The sequence below is a fragment of the Stenella coeruleoalba genome (assembly GCF_951394435.1).
Source record: "Stenella coeruleoalba genome assembly, chromosome: 1".
Taxonomy (NCBI): domain Eukaryota; kingdom Metazoa; phylum Chordata; class Mammalia; order Artiodactyla; family Delphinidae; genus Stenella; species Stenella coeruleoalba.
The window spans coordinates 173,957,138-173,982,218 of record NC_137169.1 but is presented as its reverse complement, the minus strand read 5'-3'; the positions used below and the strand labels follow the sequence as shown (position 1 = coordinate 173,982,218).

At 38.6% G+C, this 25,081-nt stretch overlaps 3 protein-coding genes across 3 annotated transcripts in view; 1 reads left to right on the top strand and 2 right to left on the bottom strand.

Annotated features, from left to right (window-relative positions):
- Positions 1-1,797: 1,797 nt before the first annotated feature.
- ARPC5 (actin related protein 2/3 complex subunit 5) lies at positions 1,798-11,856 on the bottom strand. Its single transcript, XM_079916578.1, has 4 exons — positions 11,417-11,856; positions 8,995-9,067; positions 6,587-6,763; positions 1,798-3,164 (listed from the first exon to the last, which is right to left on the bottom strand). The coding sequence occupies exons 1-4, from the start codon at positions 11,557-11,559 to the stop codon at positions 3,102-3,104; spliced, it is 456 nt and encodes a 151-aa protein (XP_079772704.1). The 5' UTR covers positions 11,560-11,856; the 3' UTR covers positions 1,798-3,101.
- Positions 11,857-11,979: 123 nt separating this feature from the next.
- Positions 11,980-25,081, top strand: part of RGL1 (ral guanine nucleotide dissociation stimulator like 1) — a 279,970-nt gene continuing 266,868 nt past the window's right edge. Inside the window, exon 1 of the mRNA XM_079905514.1 lies at positions 11,980-12,416. The gene's annotated coding sequence lies outside the window, so the exon portion shown is untranslated. The remainder of the gene's footprint in view (positions 12,417-25,081) is intronic.
- Positions 20,845-23,656, bottom strand: APOBEC4 (apolipoprotein B mRNA editing enzyme catalytic polypeptide like 4). Its single transcript, XM_079927144.1, has one exon. The coding sequence runs from the start codon at positions 23,160-23,162 to the stop codon at positions 22,059-22,061; it is 1,104 nt and encodes a 367-aa protein (XP_079783270.1). The 5' UTR covers positions 23,163-23,656; the 3' UTR covers positions 20,845-22,058.

Genomic DNA, 25,081 nt, shown 5'->3' with positions numbered 1-25,081 from the left:
AATTTAAATTTCCCATTCTTTTACTACTGTAAAAGGGGTGAGACTCAGTGACCATCAATGTCTATTTCAGCTAAAAATTTTTATCAAAAAACTCATGACTTTCTTGAATGGTCCTTGGAGATACTTTACCACAACCTAATCCTCTTAATAAATTTCACTGTCTATAACTTTGTTAAAAACATTAAAACCATAAGGACAGTGACAATTAAACCTACTTCGGGGCTCCCCTGGTGGCGCAGTGGTTGAGAGTCTGCCTGCCGATGCAGGGGACGCGGGTTTGTGCCCCGGTCCGGGAAGATCCCACATGCCGCGGAGCGGCTGGGCCCGTGAGCCATGGCCGCTGAGCCTGCGCGTCCGGAGCCTTGCTCGGCGACGGAGAGGCCACAACAGTGAGAGGCCCGCGTACCGCTAAAAAAAAAAAAAACCAAAAACCTACTTCGACTTTCTCCTCTTTCTACTCTGTCCATTTCAGTTGGACCTGCCCCTTCTGCCTGTGCACGACCTAGTTCTGACTGATCTGTCTCAGTTTATTCCAGTCCACCCTGATCTCACTACTGCCTCAACACTGATTAACTGCACTTACAAATACTAATTACTTCGCAATTAGGCTGAAAGCAACTTGTGAGCAAGATCAAAGTTACTTTTCCACTATGTCCTTTGTGATCATGGGGAACACAGTTCATGCTTAAAAAATATTCAGTTAAATTGTCCCATATACAGATGAATTTCACCTGTGTGTTGACGGAATGCTGTAACACATCATCAAACTTACTATCAAGTATCAAGTATGACACTCGATAACAGTTACCTAAACGGTACTGTTATTGAATGACCAACAAAGGGTACGTGTGCCATTTTTTCCCCTTTAAAAGTGGCAAAAACAAACCACTGAGATTCAAGTAGAAGGGAATGGGTGTCCAGAGTGTCCCTTAGCATTTACATCTGTTTTCCACAATTCATGCCGACTATACCCCCTCTCTCCACCACGACGGGTGCGGTGTCACAGTTAGTATCACCTGGGCTGACATTTAGCCGAGATGCATCAGTTGAGCCACTTGTTTCCAGCTGGTGTCCGTTCTGACTCAGCCCCTGTGCTGTTCTGTTACATATTTTAATTATCTCCGTTGAGTAAAGCTGTTGGCAAATTTCGAATACACCCATTCCTGTGACTATAAAATATGGAATTCCGGAATTTTCCCCAACACTATAGTCATGAAAGTGATGTTAAGACGAATTTTATGAAAAAGTACTACAATATCACTTCTGTTTTCATTTTAAAGTTTGTATGTGGTTATGTTATACCTATTTGACCACCTCTAATACCTATAGCTTAGCTTTTCTTACTCATAGCCCTCTGAATTGCCTGCAAGTTTCTAAAGCTTTAAAGTGGGAATCTAGCCAGGTGCAGTGGGAAGGCAATCGGAGGTTGCCTTGAGTAGGTAAGGATAGTAGATGTGAGGTGTAAGAAAGAGTTCAGAAGCTGGGAATAAACGACTGCAGCTGCTGGACTCATCTGCACAATCTAGTCTAGGTCTCCGAGCAGTGACACTACAGGTGTTCAGCGGACATCCAGAGGGCTACGGAATCACTGCAGAGGCTTCATTATTAATATTTATTAATGACTCTCTCCTCTTCTCTACTACCTTATGTTTGAATAAAGTAGTTTTATAAACCTTCTACACAAAATTAGTTGTCAAAGAGTATAATAACCTGGTGGTAAAACAGGAACTCTTTCCTCTTCATTAACTATGCATTCATAAGTATTAAAGTAAGAGAAAAATAAATTATTCAACACTGACATTTTATTTTCTGAAGTTTATCATTTTTGCAAAACAGAACAAAAAGCAGGTATCAAAAACAGCAAAGAGTTTACAGAATTTCTGCACCAGTTTCCACACAAGTCAGTGATTATGACACTGGTGTCTAATGTAAATACTAGATACAGTCTGATTTCCCTCATGGTCATAAGCATTCAGGTGATTTGTTTTAGAGCTACCGAATAATTATTTTTACATAAGCACCGGTCATTTTTTGAGAACCAATTTGGTCTGTCCAACAAAGTGAATACTTTTTGATGTGTGGCACTTTCTTTTTTTAAAAAAAACATTGAGCTAAAATACAGAATGTGTATGTGTCTGGATCCTAACCAAATCTTTTGAGATCCCAATAATTACCCTGAAAAACACTGAAGACATTTATAGGACATATTAAATACTAGTTATATACCTCATAATGTCGAAGGCAGCTACTATAATTCTAAAGAAAATAGCATTTCATTCAGAGGCTGCCCAGAGTTTCAACTACATCATAGTTTCCACATCCTTCCTGATTTGGAGTAGTTTCCCCAAACAGGGCCATATTATTAGAAAAAAAATTTTATGCTCATGCCAAACAGGGTCTGGCATTTTACAGATACAGTTGTGTAGAGCAAGATTCCTTGCTCTGTACCCTGGGTGACCACAAAGAAATCAAGAGGCCACGATTGCTGGATGCTGAGAGGAAGAAGCGTACTTAAACTCACAGAATCTGGAGGCAAGCAGAAACAGAGTTGGAACTTGGTTGTGGTGTTCAGCCACCACTTGTTCCAGAAACACATTTTGTTTAAATAAGGGTATAGTCCAGTTTTGCAATGTTAATAGCTGCCAGTCTCTCAAAAATTTTTTATAAAGATCATTTCCTGGCTAGCAATGAGTTAGGAAACCGGCCTCAAATTCTGATTAAATTTCTCACTATTAGTCAAAAACAAAACCAAAAAACAGCTCCCAAAAACCAAACAAAAAAACCCCCCACACCAGCCAATAGGGGTTAACAATTGCACAATTAAACTTGAATGTAAATTACTCTATGTACAGACTGGTATACACATCACTGAAATCATTTTGAGAGAATGAGACATTCCTGTTGAAACATTTCTTCTACTTTATCCCCATTTCATTAAAGAAAAACTGATATGTAATTTTCTTCTTTATAGATATGAAAAGGAAACAAGAAGGCAAAGCTGAGAGAAACAGATGCTACCCAAAGGGCAGCGGTGGCATTTGGTTGTTTTGGTCTTTGTACCAGCAACTCCCACCCCATGGGAGATATCCGTTCCCGCCGGCCTACACGGTTTTCCTTGCAGTCAAGACTCGAACAATGGACCCCACTCCTCCAGCAGCAAGTGCCTAAACACAAACCAAAGTGTCAATGTTGGCAGAATCATAAAGGCTCAATTCTCACACCAAGCAAAACATTTTTCTTTCTACTTTTATTTTTTTAACATCTTTATTGGAGTATAATTGCTTTACAATGGTTAGTTTCTGCTGTATAACAAAGTGAATCAGCTATACGTATACATATATCCCCATATCTCCTCCCTCTTGCATCTCCCTCCCACCCTCCCTACCCCACCCCTCTAGGTGGTCACAAAGCACCGAGCTGATCTCCCTGTGCTATGCGGCTGCTTCCCACTAGCTAGCTATTTTATGTTTGGTAGCGCATATATGTCCATGCCACTCTCTCACTTTGTCCCAGCTTCCCCTTCCCCCTCCCTGTGTCCTCAAGTCCATTCTCTATGTCTGCGTCTTTATTCCTGTCCTGCCCCTAGGTTCTTCAGAACCTTTTTTTTTTTTTAGATTTCATATATATGTGTTAGCATACGGTATTTGTTTTTCTCTTTCTGACTTACTTCACTCTGTATGACAGTCTCTAGGTCCATCCACCTTGCTACAAATAACTCAATTTCGTTTCCTTTTATGGCTGAGTAAAATTCCATTGTACACATGTGCCACATCATCTTTATCCATTCATCTGATGATGGACCCTTAGGTTGCTTCCAAAAATATTTTTCTTAAAGGAAGAATGTGTGCAGCAATTGATTTTGGATTCACTAATTTTCACAAGTATTTCTTGAGCACCTATCATGGGCCAGTCACTGTTCTTAGCAATGGGGATACAGTAATTAAAAAAAAAAAAAACCTTCAGAGGTCCTGCCCTCAGGTGCTCACATTCTAGTGAGATCCTAGTTTACATTCTAGTGTGTTGTTTTCAAATAATAATATGTTCTTAAAGATCTGCAGCATGATGTTTTTGCCGCAAACAGGTGCTCAAATATAAATTTAGGACATTCGTTCTGCTCTCAGCAGTGTCAGGAAGAAATTCAAACTGGGATCAACCATTTTAAGTTCCGTTTAGACTAGTCAGTTTGTCAGATTTTTCTTTTTGCAAGTTAAGAAAATACTATTTAATAGCTAAGAACTTAGGAACTTTGACTTTGCCTTGGAAAATTGGAAGTCATGACTAAGAATTAGGAATCTGAAGCCCTGGTTTACTTGTAGTCGGAAACACTGAATACCTTTGTGTACTGGGTACTGTGCTAGACGCTGGGGGTACAAAAGTGAACAAATACAGCATTCGAGTCTACTGAGAAGAGACAGACAATATAAACAAATCATTTAAATACAATATAACACATGAAATGACAGAGCTATGCTTTGGGTGCTATAAAAGCACGAGGAGGGGCATATACCCAACCTGAGGGCATAGAGGAATGTGAAATGGTGAGGGAAGGCTTCCTGGAGAAAACGATACATTAAATGGATAAGTAGGTGACAGACTGACATAAAGGGTAAAGAGGCACTGGGGCAGAGAGAAAATCATGAGCAAAGGCATAGAGGTGTGAAACATTATGGTGTGTTCAGGGAAAACACATTATTATGCTTACTGATGGAGCATAAGGGGAAGAACAACATGGAAGATGAGGCTCGACCTGGGAACTTGGAGTTGATTCTGCAGGTGATTCACAAGGGTAGATCTGGAAGTTAGAGACAGCATTCTGGCAACTGGGTGGAGAACAGATTTGAGGGAGGCAAAACTGGTAGCCAAGAGACCAGTTTAGGAAACTATAGCAACAAAATGTTAGAGATGGTTGAGTGGATGATCTGAGAAGTATGTAGGAGGTAAGACTGTCAAAAACTGGTGACTGTTAGGAAGAAATGAAGACTTAACACATGCCTCAGTTTTCCAGTCTACAAAAGGGGAATAGCAAGCATTCCGTCCTAGCATTTTTATGAGGATTAAATGAGTTAATATTTATAAAGTGCTTAGAATACAGTAACTGCTCAGTCAATGTTTGCTATAATCCTGAAACTATACTGAAACTAGGCTGATAGGTTTTAATGCTGGCTCTTCATCTGTAAATTGAGGATGATAAAGATATTTATATATTTCATAGGGCTGTTGTAAGGATCACATGAAACATAAACCAGAAGTACAGCAGCTGGTGAATAAAAAGTATTCCATGAATAGGATGACTATATCAATTATTCTCCAAACTGATACACTGTAGAGTAAAAGGGAACTATTCATAATTATGTTGGGACAACAGGCATAAACTGGGGCTGTCTTGGGAAAACTGGGAGGTATGATAATCCTATCCATAAATGTTAGCTCTTTATATCTGACAGTGTATGAGGAATAAAGTGACTTGATCCAGGTAAAACAGCAAGTTTTGCTACCTATTCATAGCTTACATGTGTGTTTTTACTCAGATACCAAGATAATAGCTTCTGAAAAACTGAGTTTTGGTAACTGTAAGATGTTAGTGAATATACACCTTACCTGTGGTTGGTTCTATTTGAATGTTACATTGCTTATATCTATACCAATATAATATAAGAGTTGGGTATTAAAGATTACCTTACTAACTTTTTACCTGAAGCTAAAAATTCCCCTTAGCCATTATTTTTTGGGGGGCGGGGGGCAGATAGTATACTAGCATCTGCTTACATTGCAAAACAAAATGCATGAAAAGAGAAAAAAAATGTAAGAATTCTTGATCCCACCTCCGATTTCATTTTTTTAAACTGTGGTAAAATATAACATAAAATTTGCCACATTAGCCATCTTTAAATGTAAAATTCAGTGGCATTAATTACATTCAAAATATTGTACAGCCATCACTGCTATCTACTTACAATACTTTTTCAGCTCTCCAAATAGAAACTCTGTACCCATTAAGCAATAACTCTCTATTCTCCCTTCTCCCCAGCCCCTGGTAATCTCTAATCTACTTCTGGTCTCTATGAATTTGTCTTTTCTAGATATTTCATATAAGTGGAATCACACAGTATTTGTCCTTTTGTGTCTGGCATATTTTACTTTGCATGTTTTCATGGTTCATGCATGCTGTAACATGTATCAGAACTTCCTTTTTTTGGTCAAATAATATTCCATTGTATGTATGTGTCACATTTTGTTTATCTGTTCATCTGTTGATGGGCACTTGTGTTGTTTCCACCTTTTGGCCATTGTTAAAGAATTCTTGATTTTATTACTTATTTTCTTTTCAAAGTTTTGATTTAGTTCGAAGTTCAAGATTGTGTTTAATAAATAATAATCATTACTGAATAAACTTAAGTGTTGCATATCAGCGTCTCTTAAGACCAAGGCTAGTAAGCATAAATCTAAACTTTCATTTTCATGCATTTATTTGTAATAGCAAAGATGTATAACCAAAAAGTCAAAATAGTTATTTAGGTGAGAGGCTGTCTTTGTTATTCTCTATTACAAAGGAATCAGTCATATAAGTGTATAATTCATAACTTACCTTTTCATGCCACTGCAATAACATAGCACTGCTATTGTCAGAGGGGCTCTCAAAGCCTTTATAAATATACTTCATTAGGAGATCCACACCATTCTTGTCCAGGGATTGAACTGCCTTTTCAATATCATTAGCTTTAAAAGAGATGAGCACCTTCAAGACAATGCTGCCTGCTCGATCCTGAGGGTAAATAAGTAACATCATTTAGACTCATTTTTATGTGTGGGGTTACAGTTTTAGAAAGGCCACACTGAGAATGTGACATTTGAGTAAAGACCTGAAGGAAAGAGGAAATTGTGGCGTACTTGAGGAAAGTATTTCAGACAGAGAAAAGGATAACTGCTGTTAGTGTGTGTTCGGTGCGTTCAAGGAAGAGCAAGAAGACCCAAGGTGGCTGGAGCAGAGTGGAGGACAGGAAGTCAGATAGGTAGTGGGAAGACAGAGCACGTAAGCCCTGCAGGCCCTTGTGAGGACTTTGGCTTCCTGTCGGAGAGATGAGAAGATGCTGGGAGGTTCTGAGAAGAACAGGGATATAATCTGACTTACACTTTAACATGACCAGTTGGCTGCCATGTTGAGAATAAGCCGGGGGCAGTGGGGTTGGAGGAGGGCGGGGAGAGCAGGAGACAAGGCAGACGCAGAAGCAGGGAGACCAGTTTGGAAGTTACTGCAATAAGACAGGCCGGTTTTGGCTAGCATGGTAGCAGTGGAGGTGGTCAGAAGTGGACAGATGCTTGATATATTTGAGGGTAGAGCCGAAAGGATTTGCTTACAGACAGATGTGATAAGTTATCAATTTATTAAATCAATATATTTCACTTCTTGATCTTAAAAAAAAATACAAAACAAAAAAAGAGGAAACTAAATTGCAGTTCTACCATCAACCATCCTTCAGAAATAAGTTATTAATAAACAAAAATTTAAGTTTTTAAAACTTATTTTGTTTCATATCTATAGTCACTTGACTGTAGATATGATATAGTGATCTTCATTCATAATGATCTTTTTTCTTTGATAAAAGGCTGCTCCAACAGCAAAGTTATTTTTTTACCCTTCAAGCCAAGCACAGGGAACACTTCATTTCCCCTTTCAACATTTCTCTTTCTATTCAACACAAAGTGATACCTTCAGCATTCCAACTGGTCAGATTTTACAGTATGTTTCTACCACCTGTTGTTATCTTCAGCTTAAAGACCATGCAATTAGCCTATTTAGAAAAATATCCTTGCACCCAGAGCTATAACCTCCCATCCAAAGCTATGATAAAAAACCACCCATATAAAAGCAGAAGGGGGTAAAACTGAAATTTCAATGACATTACTCACTTTTAAAAACCAAGGAAATATTTCCCCTTATAAAAGATTATGTGGCCTAGATAACTATTATGCATTTACCTAAGTTATTACTTACTAGTATTCAACTAAGGAGATTCTTGGGGCTCCTAGGATGTATGAATAGCTATGGACAGTGGGGTCAATGCTCTGGGCTTCATTTTAAACAATAAATAAGTAAATAGGTTCTTAAGAATTACTGAAAGACTGCTACAGGGAATATAATTACACAACTTTTCTGAAGGGCAATTTGGCAATACCATATGTACCAAAGCCCTAAAAAAATGTGCAGTCTAAAATGCAGGCATTCACTTCTAGAAATTTATTCAAAGGAAACAATTAAGAATTTACCAAAAACTGTTCATTTCAGTACTGTTTATGACAGAAAAAAAGGTCAATTATCTAAATATATGACAAAAGATTATATATAACTAAACTGCAGCATTATCTATATGCAGCCATTAAAAAAGATATTGCAGAAACAAACTTATTTCCAAGTAAAGACGTTCATGTATGCTGCTATGCAGTTGAAAATGGTTATAAAATTCCATTTTCATTAAAAAAAAAAAAAACACTCATAGAAAAACTCTATAAGCATATAGCAACACCAAAAAGTAATCATTATCTATGGTCAGCGGTGGGATTATGGATGATTACCTTTTTATTCCCCCACATTTCTGAGTTTTCTATAATATTTAACAGAATTAAGTATTAGAATTTAATTCTATGAAAATGGCAGAATTAAAAAAAATCTTTAAAAAGCAAGTAGAAACTCTTTATTTTGTGAAAGTTTTATTCTTCAAGGCTTTGCTTAAATTCAACCTGAATTTAAGCAAATTTAAAAACACACAGATCTCTCCAATGTTTGAACTTAGTGTGTCTACCATGCAGGATTGTCACAACTCAATGTTAGAGTGCTATTTTTCATATATAAATTTTCTACCTATCAAACTACATTGTAAGCTCTTCTATGTCAAAGATAGTAAATAGTTAAAATATTTGTTGATTGTGTGACGCTTCAGAGGATTTTGGGAAGAATGCTCAGATATCAGCAGAGAACGCGTGTTGTCTGTGACTCACCTTCACTGCCTGGCTCTTGGTGTTGATAGGGGGGTTTTTCAGAGCTGCCTGTAGGGCAGCTGTCATGTTTCCTGTGATGGTGGTTAAGGGGATAGCAAAACGAGCAGCCTTCAGGAAAGCGCTGTAACTCCCAGGAACCACTGGTTCTTAAGAGTTGACATTATGCATAGAAAGAAAAATTAGTATGATTGCTACGTTCAATACTGGAAAATTCAACATGTTGGTTTCAAGGATGTCCATCATAGGTAAAATACTGAAAACAAAAGAGAACACTCAATTTTTAAAAAATAAAGCAAAAACTGTTTCATCCTTTGTTCTAATTAGTAACTGAACACCTTGATAACCTTTCATTTTCCAGTTAGACACATATGCAAACATTATCCAGAGTGATATTTTTTAAAATTCTAAAATATATATCAGAATTATTAGGCACCAAAATGAAATAGCCTATCCTCAACCAAAATACATCTTTTTATGTGATTCTAAGTGGAAAAATAAAGACCAAACTTTAACTAGAATTATATTCTATATTAACTGAAATGCTGGTAGAAAGTACGGGCAGATTACTCTAGCAATCTGAATGATACACATTAGCAATCTCTCAATATGGATGAAAAGAGGCATTATAGAAGATATAATTCAATGACACTTAGGTGGCAGCTTAATTTTTCTGTTTTGGATATTTTCTCTCATATTTCAATAGATATCATTCAAACTGTCTTAGACCACACCTATTAGATTCAGTCTCACTTAGAAAGCACCAGTGAGTTAGCAAGTATGAGAAACAGAAGGCCAATTAGACCGTCAGAACACACAGGCATTCCCCTAAAAGGAAAACCACAGAGTTCACTTGTTCCTCCATCTGTAGTGCCTGAACAGGGCTTGTCTCTTCTTGTAACAAGAGTAGAAGAAACAATATCTTTATATTTTAAGATGAATTGATTAAAAAGAAGATTCACTATATGGATAGAGCAGTACCATTTAAGAGTCATCACATGTCACCTAAAGTAAGTTAAGTCTCACAAAACATCATTTATGCATCACCAAGAATGTTTTTACACAGAATAATCTTCACCACTTATGTTCTGAAGAAAAAGGTCTGACCAAAAAAACCCATGGTTGGTGGTAGGCTGTTATTTTCAAGGCTTAATGGATTTCTAGAGAAGCATGCCTTTTGCAGACTGGCTCATTTATAAGACCTCAAACACTTAAGTATTTAAATAATGCAAAACAGCAACAGCTGATTGGGAAAGTCATGGAAACCAAAGAAACATCTGTATGTTGATAAATGTCTAATGCTGTATTTTAGGTACTTCTAAGACCAGCTATGGCTGCTACCAAATATTTTCACTCATACATTTCCCCATTTAATTTAATAGGACACTGATGAGGAAAGAGTCTAACAAGGCTTCCTAATCTTAGGAATACATCCAAGAATAATTAGAAAGGAGTGAATTCAGCAATTGAGAATCTCTAAAACTACAGCTTTGGTTATTGCAACATTTACATTTTACTAAAAGAGATCTGATGCAAATGCGTCCTCAAAGTAATGAATATTTAAATATGCAGAAACAACAACCAGGAACTGACAGCCACATTTTAACTAAATGGAAACGACTCCAGCATTACAAAATGATTCTGTTTTGTACAAATGATTCGCTTTCTATTTTATTCACTGGGGTTTATTTTAAATATTTCCAAGGATTCTCTACATGCATTCCGTGTTTTCTTTCTATTGCCCTTTGCTTAACAGGTGAAAGGCTCCCAGCTTCCTTCTGGGCAGTTTTGGTGGTTTTGTACTCACTACCTTTCCCCCGGTTAACAAATTCTGTGCAATCTATATTTTGCCAAATCCCTTTCTCTTATGAAAAAAAAAAAAAGGGCACGGACAGAGGGGCCTCAATTCTGCAAACCACCCCATCTCTCCCAGCATGAAGTAAACTATCCAAACGGGCCAAAACAAAACTACACCACAATGAAAAGAACATCACTGAAGAAAGATGCCCGTTCCTCCCAGCCATGGGTGATAATGAGACTCCGATAAATACGGTTCTGGAAGGACAACTTCAGCGCCCCGCAACAGCCCGACTGTCCAGCACCAGCGCCGCGAGGGCGCGGCCTGCACCGCGGGTTCCCGGGAGGCGAGAACTCCGGGAGCAACCTGAGGAATCCGGGGCGTGGACGGCGCGCCAGGAAGGGCAACTTTCCGAGGGCGGGACCCTGGGGTCTCGGGGCGACTCGGTAGAAATGGGAGAGCCCCCTGCCCTCTCAGAACCGGGGACCCAAAGAGACGGGGGTGCTAGGGGCAGCTCCGAACCCGGTGCCCGGCCGGGGCCCGCCGCCCTCACGCCCTGCCCGCAGCCGGGGCCCGTAAGAGGGGCTGGGTCGGGTGGGGTGGGGAGGCCGGCGAACAGAAGGATATTGCCGCAGGCAGGAGTCCACCTCGCCCTCGTCGGGCCCGGCCTGCCCGTCGCCCCCGTCTTCCTCGTCCACGAACTTGTTCTCGTCATACTCATCCACGTCCACCTTCCGGAACCGGGCCGACGACACCGTGTTCTTCGACATCCCGATCCGGATCGGTGGCCAAGGCCTCCTCTCGGTGCTGTCTCTACCTTAGCAAGCCCAGCCCAGCTGGAACCCGCAGACTGGCGCCTTCACTTCCCTCTTCCGCTCAGAGGCGTCGCGGGCAGCCGCGGCTCGGGTGGTTCTGGGCCTGCGCGCTGGCCGAGCTCCTTCCTCGTCAGGCTCACGCTCTTCTTGAGCCTCCTACGCCGCCCCTGCTCTCCTCCAAGGGGAGCGTACCAGGGAGGGAGCGCGCTGGACGCAGTGCGCAGGTGCGGCCTCTCTGCAAGAAAGGGGCGGGGCGGGGCTAAAGAGGCGGGGGCGGGAGGGGGCGGGGCAGGAGGGAGGGCGGAAAGCGGTGCGGCGGGCAGAGGTAAAAGGCGATTGGTCCTCCTAGTGCGTCACGTGATCCCTAGGGGGTTTCCATAGAAACGCTTCTCTGCGGTCCAGTCTAGGGGGTCTTAGGTTGGCTGCGATGGGCACTGGGGGCGGGAGGCCTTGGCTTTGCTTCAGCCGTCGCCGTCAAGGACCTGTCATCAGGGTCCTGCGTAAGGCCCGGCTGGCACGGACTTGCCTGTGAGGTGGGATGGACTGGTTGCCGGACCAAGTCCCCTGCAGTTGGCAGGAGTATGAGGTGGAGTGATGCACGCCCAGCCGCCCAGCATCGTTCTAGTTGTCAGAGGCATCGCTTCGGACTGTGTGCTGCCCGTGGCTTCGTTCCCGAGCCGGGAGCCCCTTTCTCGGGGTTGGACCTACGCTGCGCGGCCAGCGGGAGGTCCCCAAGGACGGAATCGAAAGGTCATATCATTTGTCAGTGCTGTGTAACAGCATAGCGGCTGCACCTGCAGAACTCGAATTAGGTATCGTAACCATTGGGAAGGAGGGGGAGGTGTCTGGGTAGGGGCTGGGGTCCGGTGGTAAGACTGGGGTGAACCTGTGGAATTTGGGGTAGGGTCAGTCATTGACATCTTAAAATAGGTGGTTGTTTGGAGCAGGAATGGTAGAAAAGGGTAGGGGCGAGTTACACTCTCTGGCGCTGAGGGGAAACAAAATGTGTAAGGATTAGTTGAAACCAGACCTTTAAGATTTATTTTTATGGTTTAAGATTTATACGATCCCACTAGGCCAGATTTTTATTGTATTTGACATCTCCATTTATGAGAGCAAAGCTCTTATTGAGCAGGTAAAAAGCATTAAAACTGAGGAAATGGTAGTTGGATTGTGTGTGTAACACTGAAATACAAATATCTGCAGAATAAAATTAATTTGGACGTTTGTCAGGTTTAGTTTAATTTCACGTCTAGCAGAAGGCTGGCTGCTGCCCTAAGTACCTCAGTCCTTGGTTTCCTGTGCTGTAATTGAAAAGAGAACTGGGCTTAGAATCAGAAAACCCTGGCTCGTGTCTTGACTCTTCCTTCCACTCATAATCTATTGACTGAGGCACACCACTTAAAATTCTGAACGTCAGGTTCCTCACTGCAAAAGTGGGGCTAATAATGTGTACTTAACAAGATTGTTCTGAGGATTAAATACAAGAAAGTGTTTGAAACTCTAAAATTCTGCATAAATATAAATTGCATATTATCTGTACCACTGATTTTGGCACTAGTCTTATAAATTACTTAATGATATATTGTGTTTTATCTTGCGGCTGGAAGAGATAGATTCTAGAGGGCAGAGACTGTTTTATATTTCTTTTCTTTTTTTTAAAAATTGAAGTATAGTTGATTTACAATGTTGTGTGGTGTACAGCAGTGATTCAGTTATATGTATATATTGTATCTTCCTTTACATCTGACATAAAGCTAAGCATGCAGGAGGTACTCAATACATTCAGGTACTCAATTATTCATTGATGAATGAATAAATGTGATAGGCAGTACAGCTTGAGAGTCACACTGAGAAAAATGAATCAGAAAGAAGAGGAAGAGAGATCTCAAAGTCAACCTTTGTTGGGCATATATACATACATATGTGTCTATATATATCTGTATCTATATCAATATGTATATACGTATACATAGATAGATAGGTAGATAGCTAGAGACCCTTCAGGAATGGAATGCATCCTTTTTTCTTGGGAGGAAGAAGCAGTGTGGCATTTTTCTTTTCCCAATTAAATTACCCTTCTATAAGAATATCATTTAAGTGACAGAAGTGACATTTATTTAAGTCAACACTCAAGTTACGAGCAAACACACTGCTAAAAACTCCCCCAAGGGCTGTCTTAAGACAGCAAAGGAAAATTTTCTACCTGTTGGTATTATTTATTTTAAAAAGTCGTATACCAAAGTATCAGATCATTACTATGGTGAATGGCATTATATAACTTAGAATAAAGATTTGTTTTAATATTTTTTTCTCAGTTTCAATCTTTTGCTAACTCTAGTAAGAGCTAAACAATATACTTGTTTAAATGCTAAAGATGATTGTACTTTTTGTTCTCCTAAATCAAGATTTTCTTTGAAGAGAAAATTGAACATTAGAAGCACATTTGAGAACAAATGGAAACAAGGATTCAAGAGCTAATACATCCCTTCTCTTACATTTCTGTTCTTTTGTATTAGGGCTTACTTAGGAAATTTCTTTATTCTCTTTTTTTAGAACTGGGAAAGAGCACCAGAGTAGAAATCAACTTAAGGGAATAGTGAGTGGAATTTTAAAAATCAAGTTGTTCAAGTGTATAATTGTTTTGATTGCTCAGAATTTTGCTCTGTATGTTGAATGTGTTAAATATAATTAATTACTTCTTAGCCACATAAAGCATATTACATTTGAGATGTAATCATGTTAAAAATGTCCTTTTCCAATGCAGTATTTTTTATTGTCTCACAGTGGTAAGTACCTAGTGCCCAGTGGGTACTCAACACCTTTCCATCCAATGAATTAACCTGACAAGTTAATTTTGGAATCATATTTAGAGATAGAGCTTTTTTTAATGGATACATTAATTATCTCCCTACCCTCATTAGCTAATAGTTAACTCTATATAAACCTTTAGGGAAATTTGTGTGTGTGTGTGTGTGTGTGTGTGTGTGTGTGTGTGTGTGTGAAGAAAGCAGTCCTTAATAATCTTTTAATTAGAAAATAAACATTCTTCTACTTTCTTGCAAATTCCAAATTTTTATGTTGATCATGGCACTTAACTCATTTTAAGTAGTATTATTTTTCCTATTTTAATTTTTCAAATGAGTGCTTATCCCTGAAATAAAGGATCCATATGGTTTTAAGACATTTTATTTATTGTGCAAGTAACCTGGTTTGGTTACTAAAGTAATGCAGAATCTGAATTTTCTCAAGGTTAATGCTGCAATGGTAATATGTACCTCTTTCTGATTTTCTGTGATGATGCAAAGAGTGAAGGATCTTTTTAGTTAGAAAGGATTTTTTTTTTTTTTCGGTACGCGGGCCTCTCACTGTTGTGGCCTCTCCCGTTGCGGAGCACAGGCTCCGGATGCGCAGGCTCAGCGGCCATGGCTCACGGGTCTAGCCGCTCCGCGGAATGTGGGATCTTCCCGGACCGGGGCATGAACCCGTGTCTCCTGAATCGGCAGGCGGACTCTCAACCACTGCGCCACCAGGGAAGCCCTAGAAGGGATTTTAATGAAACTATCCTGTAATAGATCTCTTTTTTCAGATATTTTAAACCAAGTACTTTACCTACTATGTGCTCTTTTCCCCAAATTTGTCAATATTTATTAATTAACAAACCAAAACATTGAATCCTGTGCACTATTGTTTTTATTATTTGAAGTGGAAGTGAACTCAATCAAACATGTCAAAAGTATTATAAATATAAAATAAACAATTTTCAGTTCTGGTAATGATAATTTAATACCACTGTTCTCTAGCAACATAATTATTACAATATAAAAATGCATGTTATCCATAGACTATGCTATGGTTTAATGCTTGTACTTAATATCCAAATGAACTGGTTCAGTGTTGATACACTAACCTTCAAATCTTTGGGGTTTTCTTTGTGATTAATTTTAGCTTTACATAACTTCATGATTACACACTGAGGTAGAGCAGATAGGGTGAACTATTTTATGATAGGACCTTTATTCTTCAAAGATTAAAAAAAAATTTTAAATCTGTACTTTTATCTCAGGAAAAAAGTTTAGAGCTCAATCAAAGAATAAACCTTGTTTTGTAAACATCCTTGTGAATGGGAATCTTTCTATTTAAAAATTTTTTTACCTGTTTATGATAATATAAAGGAAAGCTATGGGTTTAAAAATTTACTTATTCTATATTCTTTCCCATTCCTGGGATCTCTTATTAATGCTAACTGTTGTTTTAAAGCTACATGTATTGTCACAATATAAATCATAGTATTTGAAGTAATGTTAATTTACATCTTTTCCAATATTTATATTACATTTATTTATTTTTCTTATCTTGTTGCATTAGCTAGATGCTCAAAAACTGTTGAAAAATTGGATAGTAGGCTTCTCTTCTTTGTTTCTATTTTAATGGAAATGTCTTTGTTATTTTACCAGTTTTTATTTCCTATTTCTTTATGATTTTTAGGAATGCTGAACTTATCAAATGCTTTTTTGGGGAATCTAATGCTAAAATCTTATAGATTTGGATCTTTTAATTTGTGAATGTGATGAATTATATTTTTTCTGCATTAAGTCATTCCTACATTTCTTGAATAAACTCTATTTGACAATTTTAATTACTTCTTAGATTTGGTTAGTTTATATTTTGTTTACACGATTTCAGAATCTATATGTATAAGATTGGTCCACAGTTTCATTTCTTTGTGCTATCTTTATCCAGTTTTGATATTAGGATTAGTCTAACTTTGTAAGATGAATTGGGAAGATTTCATCATTTTTTCTATGCTCTGGAATAGTTTGAATAATAGAAAATTACCATGCTGTTTTTTCTTTGAAAGTTGTAGAATGTGCTTACAAAATTATCTGGGCTTGCTCAGATTTTTAGAGGTAGATCTTTGATCATCTTTATATTCTGTGGTTATTGACTTGTTTGGTTTTTTTTCTCCTTTTGAGTCAATTTTAGAATTTATGTTTTTCTTAGTAAATCATGCATTTCATCTAGATTGCCAATTTATTGGCAAGAAGTTCCACAAAATATTTTGTACAATTATTTTAATATCTTCCATGATCACAGACATATTGCTTTTCTCATTGCTACTATTAACTAAGCAAAATATTAAAATCAACATATTTTTCTTCTTCCCCCCAACCTGATTATCACGAGTTCTAGTAACATATCTTTACTTCCTATAGAAAGTAGCTATCTCAGACTTATAGGGTTGATAAAATTTGAAAGATCCTACATTTTCTATCCCTTTCTACTGTCTATCCTTATTCTGTTAATATTTTATGAATAATAACAACCACTTAATGAGTGTTTACTGTGTTCTAGACACTTGGTAAATAAGCTCTTTACTTATTTTATTTAATCTAGGGCCTAGGAATTAGTGTTCCCATATTACGGTTGAGGAAACTAAGGCTCAGGGAGGTTGTGTAACTCAGCCAATGATGCTCAACTAGCAAGTGGCAGATTCATATGGGAATTATGTCTACTTTCAGTAAGTCTCTTAATTCCCAATTCTACTACTTACCTTTTGCTAAAAATAAGGGTATAGCTAAGTACTGAGAGTCTAAATAAACGCACACAATAGCTTGAAATAAACTATAAATTGTGAGCTTTAAAAAACTTATAATGATTTTTAAAAAATATATTTGGTTTTCAGATATTCCTGTGAGCCTTCCACACCTTATCTCAGTATTTTGAGACTAGACATAGAGCTTGTTACCTAATGTTTAGTCCGCCACAAAAGATGACCTTTTTGTGTGTGTGTGTGTGTGTGTGTGTGTATGGAGAGATCAGTAGGTGTCAGTTAGTAATTCCACTTAATTTTTTTAAAATTGTGGCAAAATACACATAACATACAATTTACTATCTTAACCATTTTAAAGTATACAGTTAAGTAGTATTAAGTACATCCCATTGTTGTACAACCATCACCACCATCCATCTCCAGACCTCTTTTTGTCTTGCAATACTGAGACTCTGTATCCATTAAACAATAATTCTTCATTCCACCCTCGCCCCAGCCCCTGGCAACCACCATTTTACTTTCTGAGATGATAAATCTGATGACTCTAGGTACCCTATGTGAGTGGAATAATACAGCATTTGTCTTTTTGTGACTGGCTTATTTCACTTGGCTTGATGTCCTCAAGATTCATCTACGTTGTAGCATGTGTCAGAATTTCCTTCCTTTTTAAGGCTGAATAATATTACATTGTATGAATATGCCACACTTTACCCATTCATCCACCAGTGGACAGTTGGGTTACTTCCACCTTTTGACTAATGTGAATATTGCTGCTTTGAATATGTGTGTACATATATTTTTCTGAGACCCAATTTTCAATTCTTTTGGGTTTATACCCAGAAGTGGAATTGCTGGATCATTTTTTTGTTTTTGTTTTTTAAGGAACCAGTTCTACTTAATTATTTAAATAGGGTAATAAAGCAATGTTCCCAAGCCTAAGGCCTCTGATTTGGTATATCCCTGAGAGTCAAGGACATCCAAGGTAAGGCAATCTCAGGACTTATGTTTGTTTTGAGGTCCTGGGTAACAAGGAATGGGGATGGGGAAAGTACCAAAACTCTGGGGTCTAGAACCTACTTAAGTTCTCCACCCCAGCCCACTCAGCCTACCTAGCTGCCAGAGTCTAGAGGATGCCCATTGGTACACTAGCTTGAGCAGGATCACAGAAAAGCCACAGGACTGGTACTAAATAGATATTGATTTTTCCAGCCTTTATAGTGAGTCCACATTATTATTATCTTGAGAGGCATTAAAGCATTGTGATTAAGAGCATGGGTTCTGGAGCTAGACCTCCTAGATTTGACTCTCAGATCACCTTTACTATTTGAGCAATTACTTAAGCTTTCCTTATTTGTAAAATAGGTACTATAATAATAACTACTTCATAGAATTATTGGGAGGATTAAATGAGTTAATAATTTAAGTACTTAGAAAAATGCCTGACCTATAGCTCTCACTAAATGTTAAGTAGTAATAATATTATTTTTAATTAGTATAGGTTACCATTTGGCTTTCCTTAAAACCCTTGGAAACAAGATAAATAACATTCCATTGTGGGAGTTAAACTTTTTGGATTGCATGCACTATGAATCAAGAAAAGATATCTAATATCATTTTAAAGAGATAAGATTTGCTCCCAGGCTACCAGGATTAGATTGTAGCTTGATGAAATATTAACATCTATAGAAAATCAATACTAGTCATGATAGGAAATGGTTATAGAGGTTTATGTTTTTTCTCACAACCTTGGCCCACCTAAACACTGTCCAGGGGGCAGGTGCCCTTGTGCGTATCTCATCATTTCATTCCAAGTGGCAGATGTCTGTCCCTGGTAAACAGAGTCTGACAGCACTAAACATTAGAATCACATTATGAACTCCTCTAATCCACAGAGCAGCCCTCTTATTATAGTTTGGCTTTTCATGTAGCTTATCTACATGGAGAGACTGTATAGGCTGGACAACTTGAACATCTGGTTTCATATCCAGTTGTAAGTCTCACTGGAAATCAATTAGCTTTCTGCTTTTATATGTAAATCTTGGGAGTTTTGTTAATCTGGTCTGCCTGTGATTTATAAATCCATTTTCTCTATAATGACTAAGTATGTGGTGGAGCCTTCAACGGTGAGACCCAAACCCTGCACCATGTTTGATTCACCAAGGAAATGTTCCCCTCCCCCAGACTCTCATCAGTTTCTTGGGACCTACTCCCCTGCCTTTTTTATATCAGCACACCACTAGCTCCTTTAATTTATTGGCTTGTATTTTCCTTATTGGAATTACCATATATGTGATGGCAGTTATAATTCTTTGCTATCACCATTGCCAGTTTGCTGAGGAAAGGTGGAGCATTCCAATTTCTACTCTTCCCTAAATCCCTGGGCCAGCTTGACACAAACAAGAATCCGTTGCATGGTGAGCAGAAAGACCTGATCCTTGCGACGTAAGAGCTCACTCCATGGAACTATTGCTTTGATATGTGTCATCTTAGAGCAAAAGAGCTCAAGGGAACCTTAAAGATGAGCTAGCTCATATCTCTTGTTTTACAGATGAGGAAATAGAGACTACTTGCCTAGGGTCATATATCTTTATGCTCTTTTAACAGTCTCTTGTCTAAAGCTTGACTTTATTGGCCTGGACTCATGATCTATCAGTAACATTCTTCTTCCTAGCCCCAGTCTTATCTAACCAGTACAAAAATTTAACTGTCAAAAGCACTTTTCTTTCCTATTGGTTTGGCAACATTTCTCCCTTTGTTATACACCCGCTGATATCCAGGCTTACATTTGAAATATATTTGAAATACAAATTCGTCATAGATTTCACACTATATTTCTATCTGGATCCTTTGTATCTTGAATGATACTGTGGTCTTTTTGACCACTTTGGAGACACATCTCATATTATCTAATTGGATGTACTTTTTTTTTTTTTTTTTTTTTTTGAGGAGCCCACAAGGCAAGAAGTTTCAGAGCTGGCTCCCCAGGCCCCTCCGACTTGCTGACGCTATTAGCTGAGTCACCCACCTGGATCTGTCTACTTTTACGATGATCAGAGATCCTGATTTTGTCATCTTAGGGTCTTTTTTTAAAAAAAACTCTACATCCCAAGTTGTAGACACATGATTTCATGATCCAATAATAAACTTCAACAGTACCTCTTTAAATAATAATTACTGTATACCCACAATATAATTATATTCTAATAAATCTATAAAAAATTTCAGGTTAACAATAGAAATTCCTTTTAAAATTTTATTCGTGTTTATTTTAATCACAATAGAAATTTCTATTGTAAACTTTTTTTTTTTTTTTTTGGCGGTACGCGGGCCTCTCACTGTTGTGGCCTCTCCCGTTGCGGAGCACAGGCCCCAGATGCGCAGGCCCAGCGGCCATGGCTCACGGGCCCAGCCGCTCCGCGGCATGTGGGATCTTCCCGGACCGGGGCACAAACCCGTGTCCCCTGCATCGGCATGCGGACTCTCAACTACTGCACCACCAGGGAAGCGCAACATTTTTCTTTTCTCCCCTGCCCCCACTTCTTCCTCTCCCTCCTCCGCCTCCTGCTCCTTCTGCATGGAGTATTATGCGCTTTAAGTTTTTTCTTCTAATGGCAAAACTATCTTATTAGCTTAGCATTCATTTTTACACATATTAAGAAAATATTTAGTAGCAAGTTACAGATGAATACACATTTTTCTTGTAATGCATTTTTACATATTTCAAGAAGGGGAGCGAGGCAGCAAACAGTTAAACGTAAACAAGGTGCTTTAATGTACACGCTCAAAGGGTTAGTCAAGGAGCACTTCTTAGAAGTGTGTTTTGAACAAGATGTTAAGAGACGGTATAGATGTGCACTGGTAAAAAAGAAAGGTGTCAGAATAAAAGGGAAGTAAAACAAATTATGCATTGGGAAGCTATATCAGAAAAGGGGGGAATGGATCCTAAAAAAAAAAAGATGTTCATTGCAGTATGACTAAGCAGGCACTTGGCTGGAATGGAAAAGGAATGTTGGGGAGTGGCGATTGGTAAAGTTATTGAGGTGTAGATTCACAGTCTTGCTACCCACGTTTTGCCTGGCTACTGTGCCAGACCCTAAGGGAAAACCAAAGAGGAGAGACAGTGCTTGATCTACAGGGACCTACACTCCTGCTGATAAGACAGAGCAACAGGACGGTAGAGGAGGAACCTTAAAAGCCAGTAAAAGTGGCTTGGATTTTATGTGGTGTGTGATGGAAGGCGTTTTGGAGACTTTCATGTATTATCCTGCCTCTATTATCTGCTCAAGAGGGAAAGATCAAACTGAGCAGGTGGCTGGTTTCAAAAATCAATTTTGGCAGCTATATCTAATCAATTAGCAAAAAGAGCTTTTCTCCACATAAACTATTTTGAACCATTTTAGAAAAAAAAAAAGAGCTGCCTAAAATCTGTCCACGGTTAACAATTAATGGAAAATCACTGATTTGCCTTTGCAGGCAGCACTTAATGTCAGTAACTCAGGCTGTTTTCCAATTTTGCAGTAAATTTTTATACCAAAACCAATTTAGGAAGCTATTTAGTCCATGGGGTTCTTTGGTCGAAAGGTGATGTGGGTAGTGTAGAGTAATGACATTTTCTTATCCACATCAGAATATTAGCAAGTTACTAATGGCTCCATTTTGATACAGTCACTTTTAAAATACAGGAGAGAGATCAAGTTGCTTACGGAAACATTGTGGATTATGTTAAAAACGGTGTTGCTTTATAATGGTTGAGATAATACATAATTCAGGTTTTGCTTTTAGTGTATCAGTTTATCTCCATCTTGGATCAGACCTAAGAGAGAAAGTTCCCAGATTTCTGTTGCCTATCTAATCAAGTCCTCTGGTAGTAGTTTGGTCTCTTGTTGTAGGAATGCCAATTTTAATTTTTCCCTTTCTTCTTCTTCTTTTTATCTGCCTCTTTGCTACTAGCAAACTGTTCGGTGATTTCTACTCTCTCCACTGGCATTACAACGGGAGGCATTCTGAGATCATTGTTTTCCTGGAATGATATTTGAGGCATATTTAAGTGCTTTACGATATTCCTGGGTTTATGTAGGTTTTGTCCTACATGGATTGGTGGTAGGTTTCTGAAAGGCACCAGTACAAAAATGACAGGAACCCTGGGGTCTAGGGTCAGATTGGGTTGCAGTTGTCCACTTGTCACTTGAAAAGACTGTCTGGGAAAGACATTGTTTAAGTGGTAGCCCTCTAAAGCTGCCTGAGCTCTTATGTTCTGATTCTCTTTTGCCTGGGGAAGAATATCGGTGAAATAGGGTTTCACCCCTGTTATGGCATTGATTTCATATGCATTGTGCCTGTCTGCCAGTGCTCTCCCGGTTAAAATGGGCTGGAAAACAGTCGCTCCAGACATACCACTCACAAAGTTGTTGAGGAGAGAATGCCAAATCCCACCACTTATTGGGCTCAAAGTGACCTGCGGCCATAAACTGGCCAGGCTCCGGAGAGCTTCACGGTTCCACGCCGAGGCAGGAAATTCAGCCTCAGTATGATAGAGCTGAGAAAAGTAAATACTAAGAGTGACGTCTGGATACATTACCAGGAAATTGTACATTTTGCTGATGCAGCAATGGTTAGCTTCATTGCAAGGGGAGTTGCTGGAATACAGAATGATATGCCTGATGCCGTCGTTATTGTGTATGGCGGAGTCAAAGTAACCATTCATCTCAAATAACATTGATTCCGGATGGGTATCATTCCCAGTGCAACTGCTAGCATGGCCCTTTTGCACCAGGCTTCCAGAAGAAGTTTTTAGTTCATAGAATGTGAGGTGTTTTGTTTGAGGATATGTTGGTCCATAAGGGAATCCAAAAATCTGACAAAATTCTGTGTAGGGAACTCTTGCTTCTTCACCTGTCCGAATATGGTAAGGACAATTAGAGCAATCGAGAGAGAATCTCAGCCAGTAATAAGGTTTTACTATTGTTCCACGATTGGCTAGGTATTCCTCATATAAGGGCTCCATTACTCGTTTTATTGTCTTCTAGCCGCAACCCTAAACAAGGAAGAGAAATTATATATAAAACTAATGCAGGGAGAATGAAAGACAATGCATGAATCTATTGAGCCATACTTTTCTTTAAAGGAATTAGCCTAGCAACTATGGTAGCATCTTTTTTTTTTTTTTTTTTTTTTTTGCGGTACGTGGGCCTCTCACTGTTGTGGCCTCTCCCGTTGCGGAGCACAGGCTCCAGATGCGCAGGCCCAGCGGCCATGGCTCACGGGCCCAGCCGCTCCGCGGCATGTGGGATCTTCCTGGACCGGGGCACGAACCCGTGTCCCCTGCATCGGCAGGCGGACTCTCAACCACTGCACCACCAGGGAAGCCCTATGGTAGCATCTTTGATTCTAAAAGATAGTGATTTATAGCCATAGATTAGAAAGTTCTGGATTCTAATCCTGAGGATTAGACAGATCCTGGGTAGGAGACAAAAAAGAAAGGCACAATACACTTTTACCTATTCCATAGATTCTGAGGCAGTAGAGCAAATGGGTTAACAGTGCAAGTTCTAGAAACAGACTGTCTTGTTTCAAATCTAGGCTCTGCTGCTTACCAGCTTTGTGACTTTTGGCAAGTTATAGAATGTCTGGGAGCCACAGCTTCCTTCTCTGTAAAATGAGGATAAGAATAGAACCTATCTCACAAGATTATGTCGAGGATTGAATGATGGAATAAATATAAAATGCTTTATTATGTGCCTGACACATATTAAGGACTCGATACATATTAGCTCTCAGTAGTAACAGTATAAATCCCCCAGGTTATCATGATTCCGGTTTATGACAGTACAGAGAAATAAACAGGGGTTTTGCATTTTGTTCATAATATTCTTCCTTTGATTCTTTTCTGAATATGAAAGTATCTAATATATTGTGCGGAGGTTTTGAGTGTGCTTGCATTTAAAATCAGCTGTTTCTTCAAATCACTGGCAATAAGTTGGAGGTGGTTTTCTTTTGGGGAATAGAATCTTAGGGTCTATTTTGCTTAATGGTAAAGACTTCTTGGAGAAGTGCCACTTGAGTATTCTTTGGGTTGTGGACCCTCATTCATTGACATTTGAGAGTTTTATTTCCAGTGGGTGGGTCTTATTAGAGCATTTTGGAAACTTTACTATTCTGGAAAGCAAAGATGATTCTTCAGGATATTCCAAATAAATAGCTTCTTGGGCATTAAGCCCCCAAAGTTAAGATTTTAAGTAATGATTTTTCCTTTACAAAAATATCCCTTCAGTATCATTGTTCCTAAGCAGCAGCCAGGGGCATTATAATATAGTTTTAGAAACATTTTAAAGTAACTTTTTATTTTACAAGTATTACGTGTTTCTTTTGTAGAATATTTTTAAAAATGCTGGTACATAAAAAAAACCCTCATACCACTTTGTATCAGTTTACATTCCCATCACTGTTAACAGGTCTATTCCCCCCCGTCTTTTTGCTGTGTATGTTTGCAATGCACAACATAATTAAACCATGTTTTATACTTTGTTTTTTCACTTTGTATTATGTCATGAGGGTTTTCTTCAAAAAACACAATGTTCATGGCTATTTTATCACAAAACTATAACAGGTTCTTTCCTCTTATCATTATTATAAATAATACTTTGATGAACATTTCTGTAAATAAATCGTTCCTGTCTCCAATTCTTTAATGTAGAGTACTAAAAGTTGTATTATTAGACCAAGCTGTGTCAGATTGCTTCCTAGGATGATGTACCAATTTTGTCACTGTCTCCCAGTGTTGTTTATTATGCCCTTTGTCAATTTGAGAAGTGAGCTTCAGTATCTCTTTATGGTTATACTTTGTACCTTTTCAATTCCTGGTGAAAAGGTACAAAGTATACCTTTTTACATGCTTATTGGTCTGTAGTATTTATTCTTCTGTGA

Bases quoted from the DNA above. Each gene is read 5' to 3' on its own strand.
- ARPC5 (XM_079916578.1), bottom strand. From the start codon at position 11,559: ATGTCGAAGAACACGGTGTCGTCGGCCCGGTTCCGGAAGGTGGACGTG. The intron at 9,068-11,416 runs ATATCCTTCTGT...AACCACCATCAC, and splicing joins GTGGACTCCTGCCTGCGGCA to AGGAAACATGACAGCTGCCC. The intron at 6,764-8,994 runs GTGAGTCACAGA...ATTTACCCTCAG, and splicing joins CCAAGAGCCAGGCAGTGAAG to GATCGAGCAGGCAGCATTGT.
- APOBEC4 (XM_079927144.1), bottom strand. From the start codon at position 23,162: ATGGAGCCCTTATATGAGGAATACCTAGCCAATCGTGGAACAATAGTA.